Below are 13172 nucleotides of genomic sequence, written 5' to 3'. Positions count from 1 at the left end.
TGTCTTCTACTGAAGACATCTATGTTGTATTTGATGTGGTGCAGTATCTGGCCTCCAACAATGATTGGCTCTTAGAAAAACAATCATAATGGTCTGTTAGCTCAGGGTCTATCCAGCCCAGTAACTATATTCACCTGTCATCCCAGGTGAAAATAGTTTTTTGATTTGATAGTTGTAAACCATTCCTAATGCAGCTTTTACTGTTCACTCACCATCAGTTCAAACTTAGGCTACATTATTTAGCAATAAACCAATTATTTGGCCATTATATGTAATTAGCTGGACACGTGCAGTTTGACAAGTTTTCCTCTTAAGTGATTTGAGTTCAGTAGATGTCTTGAACATTCAGAAGCTTCGGTCACGTCCTAAAATGCTCATTAACCTTTTGATCAAGGCCTCAGTTCTGTACTTGGCGGGCTTTAGGACCCAGCGGTGCAGCTCTGTTGACGCCAGCACAGGCAATATAATGGCAGAGTTTACCTGAGTAGCACTGACGAACAATCTCAACCATTTAAGATAAACTACAGCATATTGCTAAACTACTGTGGTCTTAATGCACCGTCAGTAGTAGTAGTGTGTCAGGCTCAGTGGTCGCAGGAAGCTGCGGCTCTTCTCTCAGCTGCTGATGGAGCACATCCGACTACCGAAGGTAACCGCGGATCTGATTGCAGTGATTTTTACATTTCCGCATTGTACCTCCAGTGACATTTGAACACAAACCGCCATGTGCACTCACAGTTACTGCCGAGTTTTAATTAAGATAATTAAGCAAACATATAGGCCCAATTTAAAGGCGTGTTCCATTTTGGCCACGTAGGCAGCAGAGTCCTCCTGCTGCTATCAGCCACATCTGAGTGTGTTGGTGTTTCAGTGCAGTTTACACATGTGTACAGCTGTTTCAGGGCCATAAGAGTAGGTGTTCGTGTGTTGAGGATGAGGCTGTTTGATTTTGTTTTTTTCTCTCCCTCCTCCAGGTGGAGAATGTGAAGCTGCTGGACAGGGTCTCCCCCAGAAGAAGTAGAGTGGGCATCCTCTACCTGACAGCCACACACACCATCTTTGTAGAGAATGAGGCTGGAGTGCGCAATGAGACATGGGTAGGCACCAGCTGGATGCAGCGAAGGATTGAAAAAAAGATTCAGTTTGTTGTTCAGTGCTGTGCTGGCATGTGGCACAGCAACGAAAGCCCTCAAATACAGCACAAGGCACAAACTGTGTAGAGTTTTACTCTGTCCAAACTCTTAACACCACTGAGTGCTTTCATGCATCATGCTGTACAATGTGTTTACAAAATAAAAACATGCCATAAAAATCTCTATATTTGCCTTCCTTTTATCTTATCAGGTGCTCCACAGTTTGGTTTACAGTGTGGAGAAACAAGCTGCCACAACCTCAGGATGTCCTCTGATCATTCACTGCAAAAACTTCCAAGTTCTTCACTTTGTCATTCCTCGAGAGCAGGAATGCCACGATGTTCACCTGTCCCTGCAGCGGCTCTCCCAGCCAGGTGAATTGCGTTATGATGTCAGCAAAGGATTGATTTGGTGATGTTTTTGTTTTAATTTAAGGTTGTCTTTTATCTGCTATTTTACAGCTATGTCAGTATCAGTGTTGGATCCTCCAGAATAATCAACTCATATATTATCATATTAGGAGAAATCGTTTACTCAGAAATATCGGCTTCAAAATCAACGATAGTTCAGACTCCTCTGTTTCCCTCAAGTTAATAAAAGTTGTAGATATTCCTCTTCAAATGTACCTGCCTGTATTGTGTCTTACAGAGAGTTACGAGGAGCTGTATTGCTTCTCCTATAAGCCTAACGTCGATGAGGGGGAGAGACTGCAGGAATGGGACTTCTTGGACCTCAAAGCTGACTACAGCAGAATGGGACTCCCCAACTCCCTGTGGAAACTCTCCCCGGTCAACCATCACTACAAGGTCAGTGAGCCATCATCTAAGACCAGTCGTATGATTTTATCCTAATATGGACAATCACAGTTGCTTAGCCTTTTTGTTTTGTTTTTTTTATTTTCAAAGGTGAGTGACACTTACCCCGCTGACCTGTTTGTACCTGATTCGGCCACGCCTCCGGTCATCGTGGGGAGCTCCAAATTCCGAAGCAGAGGCAGGTTTCCTACTCTGTCGTACTACTCCAAAGAAAATCATGTAAGTTGACTGCATACTTTTTGTATGTACTTTTTTGTGTGACTCATATATGACCACTCATATTAATTCAAGGGGGATGAAGTGTCAGTGATGTTTCTCAACATTTGTCTGCAACTAGTAGGTATTATAACTATACTGACGGAACCAATCCTAGAACAGAAGGAAGCTTTTAGAGGGAAGCCTAATCTACATAAGAAATAATGTATTAAGATGCAATGACATGATGATTATACTTTTTTTTTTTCTTGGTTTTCTTAGCAACTTTTTGTTGCTGAGTTAGCTTGTGTCATTTGTTGGTCATCCTCGACATTACCTTCATCTTCAAGCAGCTAGAAGTTTTGTTCTGCGAAGAATGCGAGCTGGAAAGCGAGTTTTGAAGGCCTGAAACGCCTAAAGTAAACATTAAAGGTCTTGTACTATCTTGGAGCTTGAAAGCAGTTGAAATAAACATACAAGCTGAACATCTATTATAGACACTGATCCTGAAATTGAAAAAAGTCAAATCAATGATGCTCTGATGGCACCAGAGTAGCACCAGATTCTGTATTTGGTGTATAATTTAGCTTGGTGTGAGAACGGTCTATTCTGCAATCTCTGTTGTTTTTTTTAGGCTGTCGTCTGAAGTATAACATAATGTTCTCAATAAATGTGTTCTCTAAACATGGTTAAACTTTGTCCCTGTTCAGCAGAGATTCACCCACTCATACTGATGGTTAAGAGTTCCCTTCCAATAACGTACTTCAGCTACAACACAGCCGAGGTACAGGGTAGTATGTTTGAAGAGAGAGAGCAAGATAGATGTTATTTCATTCAATCAAAGCATAAATCATTCCTAGCTTCTACAACCTCGCTGCAATTATTCTTATTTGTGAAAGCCTGAATATTCAACATTCATGCTATCAATTCCTGACTGGACAGTTGGGAGTGCTTTATGTGTGTGAGGTCAGCTTCCCAGGGTTGAGGGTACAATGTGTGTGTATGTGGAGCTCGGATCATACAAGGGGCTCCATTCTAGTTCATCAGCCTAAAGGGGGAATCGCACAACAATCCTTGTCCCGATCCCTTGTGGCTACTAAATGGAGATATGAGAAAGTTGGAAGTTTATAAATTTGAGCATACAAGTCAAGAAAAAGTACTGTGAATTTGCCCCAACCCTGTTTCTCACATTTTGGAATTTCTTGTCCTAAATGTCTGTGCAAAGTAAAACCAACTTCCTGTAACCGTCAGGTGAGTAAACATCCCCGTATGAAGCCTGACTTCCTCTTGCCTCCTCTCAGGCTGCCATCTGCCGTAGCAGCCAGCCCCTGTCAGGTTTCAGCGCTCGCTGCCTGGAGGATGAACAGATGCTGGAGGCCATCTTGAGGTCCAATCCCCGCAGTGACTTCATGTATGTTGTGGACACCAGGCCCAAGGTGAGCCCTCTGTGCTTAAGGAACGGCCTGCGAAAATACAATCTTACAGTAATGTGCTGTATGTTCAGGTGGGCTTTATTTTCTCTGCAGGGTTTTGCCAGCTGGATGTGCTCACAGCAAAAGACTATAAAACATGCTGGCTCTGTACTAGCTGAACCTTGATCAATATTATATAATGGACATTTGTCTAAAACACTTTTCTGATTTCTTTCCCAGTTGAATGCAATTGCAAACCGAGCTGCAGGAAAAGGCTACGAAAATGAAGACAACTACTCCAACATTAAATTCCAGTTCATCGGCATCGAGAACATCCATGTCATGAGAAACAGCCAACAGAAAATGCTAGAGGGTAATTATCATGTCTTCCTGAAATGATTTCTCACACTGACTTTATTTATTGTTGAAACAATCTAGATGCCGTAGCAGCACATTCATCACTGCGTCAGAAACGTTTCACCACATCAATGTTTGTGGAACAAAATGTATATTTTCTGCCGTCGTCTGTTTAAATCTGCTGCTTCTTCACATTACTACAGCAGAGCAGGACAGCTCGATGCCCCTGTGGCTTTCTTATGCACTCATGCAGGCTGGACTGTGCTGCAATCAGGCCTCAAATGAGCCCACAGGAGAATTTCTGGGTATTGTACAGGGGTGCTCCTAGAAAGACTTTGAATCCATCTGGATTTTATTTCGGAGCTATTTTGGTTTCCTGGAGTGGACAATCCGGGACCTAATCCCCCAAAGAGAGACTGAGGGCGTGAGAATGATGTGATTTCAAGTCTGAAAAATTATAGCTGTTCTTTAGTTGTGATAACTCTTTGCCCCCCGGCAGCGCAGGGGAAGTATTTAAATGCTGGAGACAGCACTTTAACTTAAGAGACTGCCAGACTTTCTCTATCCGATTGCACGCTTCAATAAAATTTTGAAGACCCCCCGCATGGCAGCATTAGCTCAAACATTTCTTTTAAGTGGAGCTCTCCGCTCTCCTAAGTGTTATAAAACCAAAGGTTGAATGAACTTGTTCACCTGCTCTCTCTCCTATCAGTGGCCACAGAGCACACTTACAGGTCAGCACACTGATGTGGTGTCAGCAAAAAACACTTTGTCACCTCAATGAGTGAGGAGTGAGCAGGTGTTTTCTTAGTTATCTAATAGTGTATCTGAATTGTGATTGCTAATGTGATAAATTGTCCTCGGCAAATAAGATATCAGCTGTGGAAAGACGGGTTCATGTCACTCTGTCCCTCAGTGAACTTACAAATATTTATATTGAACCCTGAAGAAAGGAAAATAAATTTTAGATTCAGTTTTACAAGACAAACAAACTGTGCAGTAAGCCTTATGGTGCAGAAATTGATCTGGATTTAATTTTCTATCTTGACTTTGTTATGTTTGGGCATGGCTTTGTCTTACATTCATATTTTAAAAAATACACTCAAAAGACTGAGAGTCTACAGCCAATCTAGCCGCTCTATGAGGCTGTACTAAGGCACACTGGTCTTTTAAGCTACATGCTGACATCACAATGACAATGCTGTCAAATATCCTTATGTTTAGCAGGTATTACTGTATGTATAATGTATGCCATCTTATTTTAGCATGTTATCATGCTAATGTTTGCTAATTAGCACTAAACACAAATTACAGCTGAGGCTGATGGGAAAGCCGTTAGTTTTACAGGTATTTTGTCATAAACCAGTGTTGGAGGAAAAAAAATAGAACATGTGACCTGATGGTGGCGCTCAAGGAAAAGTTAAAGGATTATCAAAGTTATTACAATTGAAGTCCAACCAATATTAAACTTCCTTTTTTGTGTACTACAGAATACATATCTGCTCTGTAAATCACTTGTCCTGTGTTCTCCTTTGAGAAAAAAAGAACAAGCCAAAAGTGAAAAACTTCTATTTTAAATTGTTTGATTTCATGATGCTCCCTAGTTTTGCATTATTCTGATGAAATACATTTCTGTCATCCACTAACGTGGCCAGAGACCTTATTTCGATACAGAAAATCCAATCTTTCATAGAGCAATAATGTGGGTATGATCACAGGCAGAGCAGATGGTCACACTGAGCCTGATAGTACCCTGCTACACAACACAAAAGTCAGGACCAAGCCCCCGGGAAGTGCACCAGGCTTTAAAGCCAATTTGACATAGTGGCCAAACTGTGGCATTACAACTTCCAGGTCTGCCTTGGGCCCAAAAAGCAATTTTCCCACACACAATCATGGGAAAAGAAGGGGCTGTAAAACAGGGCTATAAAACTGTGGATCTTTTTTTTTTTTTAGCTTTTTGAATGAACCAACAAACAAACATTCAGCGGGGAAAAGTACACTGCTAACATCGGTTAGCAAGCTAGATAGCTAATTAGCAGCTCAGCTGCAGCACATTAAACAGCATGTAAACATACCTGAAAATGTTGCTTTGGACCTGTTAGATCCCGTTAGGTCTAAAATGTATGCACCAAATATCATAGCAATCCACCCAACTGTTGTCAAGACATTTCACTCAAAACTACAAATATCAGCCTTGTGATGGCACTAGCGGAGCAGTTAGTGGATCATTGGGATATATCATGTGGGAACTGTGAGTATCTCTACAGAATTTTATGGTAATCCATTTAGCAGTTGTTGAGATAGTTCAGTCTGGACCAAAGTGTTGGACTGACCGACAGACTGACACTGCTATCCTTCGAGCCACACTGCTAGCCTGGCTAAAAACATTGACTGGGGTCAAATTTAACCATCACATGAGAAGTTAAAGGAAATCTGCTCTGAAAAACAATATACCGTCCCATATTTTCTCATGCCATGCACAGATTCCTTAAAAATTCATGTCTGTATTGTGAATATGAGGTTTAATAAAGTCTAGTGATCAGGTATGCTCCATGTTTCCTGCCAGTGAGACAGCTGTGTTGTGGTTACAGTGTGCGAGCTGCGTTCCCCCTCCATGTCTGACTTCCTGGAGGGTCTGGAGAGCTCAGGCTGGCTGAAGCACATCAAAGCTGTTTTGGATGCAGGCATCTTCATCGCCAAGGTCAGTCTGGAGGTTAATCCCTGCTGTCTGCTTCACCACTGCACTCAATATTAGCTTAGGTGTGTGTGTGTGTGTGTGTGTTGTAGCTTGTGTGCAAATGTGTGAGATATTGTCTGTCTGTACTGTTGACACTAAGTTGCCAATTATTAGGTACACCTCAATAAAAACAAATTCAGTCTCATACAACAGTCCTTTAACAAATTCTTTCGTCTGCCAACCTAAATATAAGTGGGGTGGACAAAATATTTGAAACACTTCTCAGTACAACGCAATACAATTTTCAACAGCACCACAAACTACAGCCTCCAAGATGAATATTAAGTTTGATCAGCAAAAATCTCTAAAACAGTTTCACCTTCACTTTATTTCCTTCATCAAGGTAGGTATCTGTGTCAGATACTTGATAGGTTGTTTTTTAACAGAAATGATCTTCTACTAATTATACTCTATGCTGTTTATTAAACCATGTTTAGTCAATAAATAGGAATTTGATTCTACTCTTTCCTAAATATTACTGTCACTTCGAGTTATCCAGGTCACCGTCACGCTGGGTCACGTATCGTATATAAAACTGTCACTGCTTATTCAGAGGACCTTTAGCTTATACATTGCACCTCAAAGACAGTACTTGCTCTCAGGCTCCACCAATAAAATACTACTAGACAGAAAATGTCTCCTACTTCACTGTAAAGTTCATTCTCAGTGTTTGTGCAATGGAGGCTTCAAATTTCCACTTCACACTTGTGTAAGTTGAATACTGGACTGATCGGCACCAAACTTGTGATGTCACAAATCACACTTGTATGTATACGCCTTAAACTCTGATTTAAGATGAGCACAGAGAAACTTTTCCCCTTCAGCAGATGAATGTGAAAACAAACTCTGCATGTACATCATTCTGCACAGTGAAGCTCAAACATCCAACTGAAGGAACAAGAAGAAAAACACATTTTTGAGCAGAGGGGAACTTTAAGGTTGTACATGGTTATGGTTGGGGAATGGCTGTCGTTAGGGTCAGTCAGTCCAACAGACAGGGAGGGTTTGTATGCAGGCTGACTGGAAGGGCTGAATGCTTTTTTAAAGGTACAAATCAAGGAACATAAATTTCTCTGGTAACTGATGGTTTCTCCTTTTCAAAGCTGCTGTTTACCAGAGAGCTTTTAATTACTGATAACCGACTGAGTCAGACTTCTCCAAAATAGGTTTAGTACACTTCATTGCCATGTCAAACAAACTGATAATGAAAAATCTTTGTGCAACTCACATAAAAACTGATAAGGAACTTGAAACAGTCCTACGACAACGACATCACAATAAAAGTCTGTCTAGTCTTAATGTTGTCAGCAGCACCTTCAGGTCTACTGCTGAGCTTTTTATAGTTGCAAATGTGGTATATCTTCTCAGTTTAATAATTTATGCTATTATAATCTCAGATCTGTTAATCTCTTCTGAGCCAGTGTTCAGCCTCCGGTCCTTTAGCAGGTCTAAAGTAAGGCAGTGTACCTGAGCTTTTGTCATTATGGCCTTGAGGTTTTGGAAACAATGTTTCTGAAAAGCTTGAGGAAGCAAAATTGGCATCATGTTTGAGAAGAGAAATCCACTGTAACATTATTACATCCACTGTAACATTAATGGCAAATAACCTAAATATGTTGTTTTTATGTTGAGATATTTCCAATGAAACTACGATTGAGTTTAATAGCAGGAGGAAAAAAATTACATCCTTTTACAACCATAAATCTAATTGTCTTACCGTATTTTAGTGTTGGAGTCAAAGTGGAACAAAGCAATGTTGCACTGGCATTATAAAATCCATGAGAGAAGCATATACCACATTCGTTGGTGACAATTTTGTTATGAGTTTTAGAAAGACCTACTCAGTTTACTTGGTTTATTCCAATTTTTGTTACCTCTAGGACATGAAAAAATGACATTTGTGTCATTAGAAATCTTCATCTACCAAATATCTTCATCTCAATCTCCATATATTTGTTCTTTGACTACACTGTGTGTTTAGCTATCCAGCAGAGGGCCACGACTAACAGTTATTTATATAATCAATTAATCTGGCAATTATTTTCTTGATTAATCGTTTTTGTCAATAAAAAGACAGAAAATAGTGGAAATTCCCATTAATTTCTTAAAGCCCAAGGTGATGTCTCACATTTGGTTGAGAATTTATGTTTTGTCTGATCAACAGTCCAAAATCCAAAGATATTCAGATTACCATCATGTATGACACAAAAAAGCTTAAAATCCTCACATTTGAGAAGCTGCAACCTGCAAATATTTGTCATTTTTCCTTAAAAAAAATGATTAAAACGATTATTCAATTCAATTACCAAAATAGTTGCTGATTAATTTTCCGTTGATCAACTAATTGATTAATCAACTAATTGTAGCAGCTCTAATCCAGCAGTTACCTACTTTCAAAACCCTGAGTGTGCTGTAACACTCTGACTGTATTTGCTGTGGGTGTGTGCAGGCTGTCGCAGAGGAGGGTGTCAGCGTCCTGGTTCACTGTTCAGATGGTTGGGACCGTACTGCTCAGGTGTGTTCGGTGGCCTGCGTGCTGCTGGATCCCTACTACAGGACCCTCAGAGGACTGATGGTAGATACTGAACCTTTGCCTTTGTGTTTATGTTGCAGTGTAGGATTACATCTCTGAAGTAGCACTGTGAATGTCACACACCCCTCTGGTACACTCTGTATCATATTAATATATCTAGTTACATTCTGGCTTTAGCTGATGGTAGTGCATGCTGGGCTCACGATGCTTGTTTCTTTGATCTGAAGGATTTGCTCAGGCTAACTTGGAATCCTCCAAGAGCCACTGTGGAAAATAAATTTAATAGAGTTGCCTGCTTTTGGGAATGGACCCTGAAGTCAGAGGAAAATGACCCCATACAGGGGGTGAAGAGGTTCAGATGTTCTTCAGGGATTAACTGTGCATCATGTCTGAACCTTTTAATCACAAGTTTAAAATTCCCAAAACTATAATCATACCTCTGTTTTAGTGTATGAATGTCTTTTTCTGCACTCAGGTTCTCATCGAGAAAGACTGGGTCTCATTTGGACACAAGTTCTCTCACAGGTTTGACTCTGAAACATTATTCTCATAGCATCTATGATTTTAGATGTTTTGTTTTGATCTAACTGTCCTCACCTCTTCTCCAGATGCAACCACCTGGTCGGAGACCCTAAAGAGGTGTCTCCCATCATCGATCAGTTCCTGGAGTGCATGTGGCAGCTGATGGAGCAGTTCCCCTGTGCCTTTGAGTTCAATGAGAGGTTCCTCATCACAATTCACAGCCACATCTACTCCTGCCAGTATGGTAACTTCATTGGCAACAACCAGCGGGAAAGGATAGAGCTGGGGTGAGATTTACACCTGCAGCCACCATCAGTTTCTTTTCCTTTTCACAGCGCAGACAAGTATGCCACAACTCCGAGAGAAGATTCAGAGCCAGTAGTATATAACATTACTTCTGCAAGGAAAGACAACTTTATATCATTGAAACAAAAGCAAATAGATTATTCTAAATCAGTTTCTTTCATCAGATGTTTTTTTATATTTTATATTTCCTTATCTTTATCTCTTGACTGCCACTTGACATTCATACAGGTTACGTGAAAGGACTCACTCTCTGTGGAGTTATCTGTGGACGAACCGTGAGGACTACATCAACCCTCTGTATAGACCAGACCACAGCCAGACTCAGGGGCTCCTCCGGCCATCTACTGCCCCCTACTGTTTTAAGTATGTTCACACAAACGACAACAGAAACATACAACTGCCTTTGAAGTCTGTTACACACGTACAATATATTTCCTGAGTTATCAGACTCCTTTGTGAAAAAGTAGATCTAATCTATAAATGAAACTAAGGAAAGAACCAGGGTTTGAGGTGTGTTCATTTCAGAGTTGAAACATTCTTGCTGCATTGTTGTGCAGATTTTGGAGAGGGCTGTACAACCGTTTTGACCGCGGGATGCATCCTCGACAGTCTGTACAGGATTACGTGAGGGCCATCCAAGAGGAGACGCAGCAGTTACAGGAGCAGTTGGCCTCACATAAACAGGTAGGACAAGACTGAAAGAATATTAATATTGTAACAGAGACTCTTAAAGTATGAGTAAGAATAACTCCTGCAGTGTTTTTCCTGTTTAAAAGACGACTGCAGTGTTAATGCTTAACTGATTTTACATTATCAATAGAAAATCGCTAAACTGGAGCAGGAGCAGGGTTGGAGTGTCGCCCAGAAAGCAACCACTTTTGATAAAAGCCCCACAGCGTGGGCTCTCGGTAATGACCTGGGTCTGGCCAACACCCCTCAGGACTACACCGGGGGCCTCATCACCAGCAGCCCCTGTCAGCCAAAAGCACCAGAGGGCAGCCTGATCCTCTTCCCCCAGGACTTGAACAAAACATCCGACTCCAACCACTCCAACAGCAGCGACCCGGAGTCTGGGATTGCAGACCTGAGCTGCCGTTCACCCCTCAGTGAGGACAGCACCAGGGATCCGGACTCTGACGAGGCCGCCTACTCTGCTGCCTAAGCAAATGTAGCATTAGGTGCAACAGCCCCCAGATGACCCGCACCGCAGGGCCACTGAACAAACACTACCTTTACATGCACCAAGTAACCCGGCTATTGGCTAACTCCAGAGAAAAGTCTTATTCGGGTTACACAACTGACTTGCACTTTTGTTTGCATGTGGTGTGGCGGACACTCCCTGTTGTCACATATACTAGTTAAAAGCTGTTTATTGCTGACCACATTTTAGTTTGTACCCAGTTGAAAGGATTTAAGGTTCTAAAAGTAATTGAAGAACCGAATATGATTCATTGTCGTCTCTGTTGTTGACAGTTAAATTAATCCAAAACCCTGCATACAGACAGTTAAAAAATGGTGAAATGCATCCTGGGCCACAGTAATCAGTTTAATAGTGTGGTAACATTCTATTGAAAAATCAATTAAAATTAATTTACATGAGTTAGGAGCAAGTTAATAACAATTCTGAATAAGTCAGTGCACATGTAAAGTGGGTGCATGAACTCATCTCATCAGATTAATTGTGAGTCATTTTAGTGTGTGTCTGCTTTTTATTGTGGTCTTTCATAGAGTTCATTTACTCATTAGGCATTTGACATTATACTTTAAACACCTTTTAAACACCACCTAATAACAGTTAGAAACACTGCTACAGAAGTGAATTACTATTAGTTCAATCCCAGCTCAAATCAGCAATAAAAGAACAGAAATAGCACTTTGATATGCGAGTTTTCAAAGCAACATGAGACAAAAAGCAAAGCACCAAAGAGAACAAATCAACACAGTCTCAGTTGCATTGATCTGAGAGACTATAAAATGAATTAATAGAGAGGGATATCAGAACACAACCAAACAGATCAAACAATGAAAAAGATGAAACAACGAATGGACAAACTGCAGGGATAAAAAAAAGCAGACTATGACGATGTGGTACTTTTGTCTAACACTTGGTTTTTAATGCCGTCACTCCGTACGGTCGCTGCTACTCAAAGGCTGTCTGAGTGCAGGACATTGCTACTTACAATGTAGCAATGATTCAACCCCAAATGACATATTATGACTGAATTAAACTCTCTCAACACACCACAGTGGCCGCAGTTGGGTTTTGGACTACAATAACCGGTGGTTAGTTGTTGTTTGGCACTTTGTGGTCCACACCAGGGTATTTCAACCTATCATACAATATCAACACTAGAGGATGTGAAAAATAAGCTTTGAATTTTCACTGGAGACAAGGAAACTTTGGACATTTATGTCAACAATGTTTTAACAGATTTGTTGCCGTCAAACCAAAATTCATACCAAAGGGAATTCACTGTCTGCTGGTATAAATATGCTGAGTAAATGATTGGATGTACAGAACCAGCAGACCAGAGCATGTGAACACAAGTATACTGTTGCTTACGGGAGGAGATTACTGACTGATTTTTTTTTTTTTTAAATATTTGTTCCATTTTCTCCAGAATGAGCAACATCACTGTGTCTATAAAATTATGCCCACTACAATATTGCAAATGAACAATGCACAAATTATCAAGCAAAGCATGTTAAGATATTTTTGTACTATTTTTTGACTACTGTAATCTTGCTTTATGCATGTTGTTTTTATTTGTATCAGAGCGTCTTAAAAGTCAGGTCATAGAGCCTCGTATAAAAGACAGCGCTTCATATTGCTGGGTTTATTTGTTGTGGAAAAAAAGCCAGAATTGTCAAACTTATCTAAATGCAAAGTTGTGTAAATTGTCATTTTCTTGTGAAATAAATAAATAAAAATAAATAAATGCATTACTGTCCATGTCTAATTGTTCTATTAACTCCTGATTATGTTCTTGAGCTTTTATAGCTTTAGTTTTATTTGCCCAGTACTTTAGATGTATACATTTCAGAGACTGGTCCCTCCAAGTCAACACAACACAGAACACACTGTCAACAGTTTTCTGATGGACCATTTATTTGGAAGAAAGTAGTTCTAATAAAAACTATGTTTTGTGGATTATCTGG

At 40.4% G+C, this 13172-nt stretch overlaps 1 protein-coding gene across 1 annotated transcript; it reads left to right on the top strand.

The window, feature by feature from the left end:
- Positions 1–204: 204 nt before the first annotated feature.
- mtmr7a (myotubularin related protein 7a) lies at positions 205–12956 on the top strand. Its single transcript, XM_067598694.1, has 14 exons — positions 205–649; positions 975–1097; positions 1345–1507; positions 1782–1939; positions 2039–2167; positions 3445–3579; positions 3796–3928; positions 6507–6616; positions 9102–9227; positions 9661–9710; positions 9794–9994; positions 10242–10376; positions 10571–10697; positions 10834–12956. The coding sequence occupies exons 1-14, from the start codon at positions 626–628 to the stop codon at positions 11173–11175; spliced, it is 1956 nt and encodes a 651-aa protein (XP_067454795.1). The 5' UTR covers positions 205–625; the 3' UTR covers positions 11176–12956.
- The last annotated feature ends 216 nt before the right edge of the window (positions 12957–13172 follow it).

Source organism: Thunnus thynnus, chromosome 9 (genome assembly GCF_963924715.1).
Source record: "Thunnus thynnus chromosome 9, fThuThy2.1, whole genome shotgun sequence".
Taxonomy (NCBI): domain Eukaryota; kingdom Metazoa; phylum Chordata; class Actinopteri; order Scombriformes; family Scombridae; genus Thunnus; species Thunnus thynnus.
This window is presented reverse-complemented; position numbering and strand designations above follow the sequence as displayed.

Coding starts and splice junctions, on each gene's coding strand:
- mtmr7a (XM_067598694.1), top strand. CDS start 626: ATGGAGCACATCCGACTACCGAAG. Junction 1,098..1,344: donor GAGTGCGCAATGAGACATGG/GTAGGCACCAGC, acceptor TTATCTTATCAG/GTGCTCCACAGTTTGGTTTA. Junction 10,698..10,833: donor AGTTGGCCTCACATAAACAG/GTAGGACAAGAC, acceptor CATTATCAATAG/AAAATCGCTAAACTGGAGCA.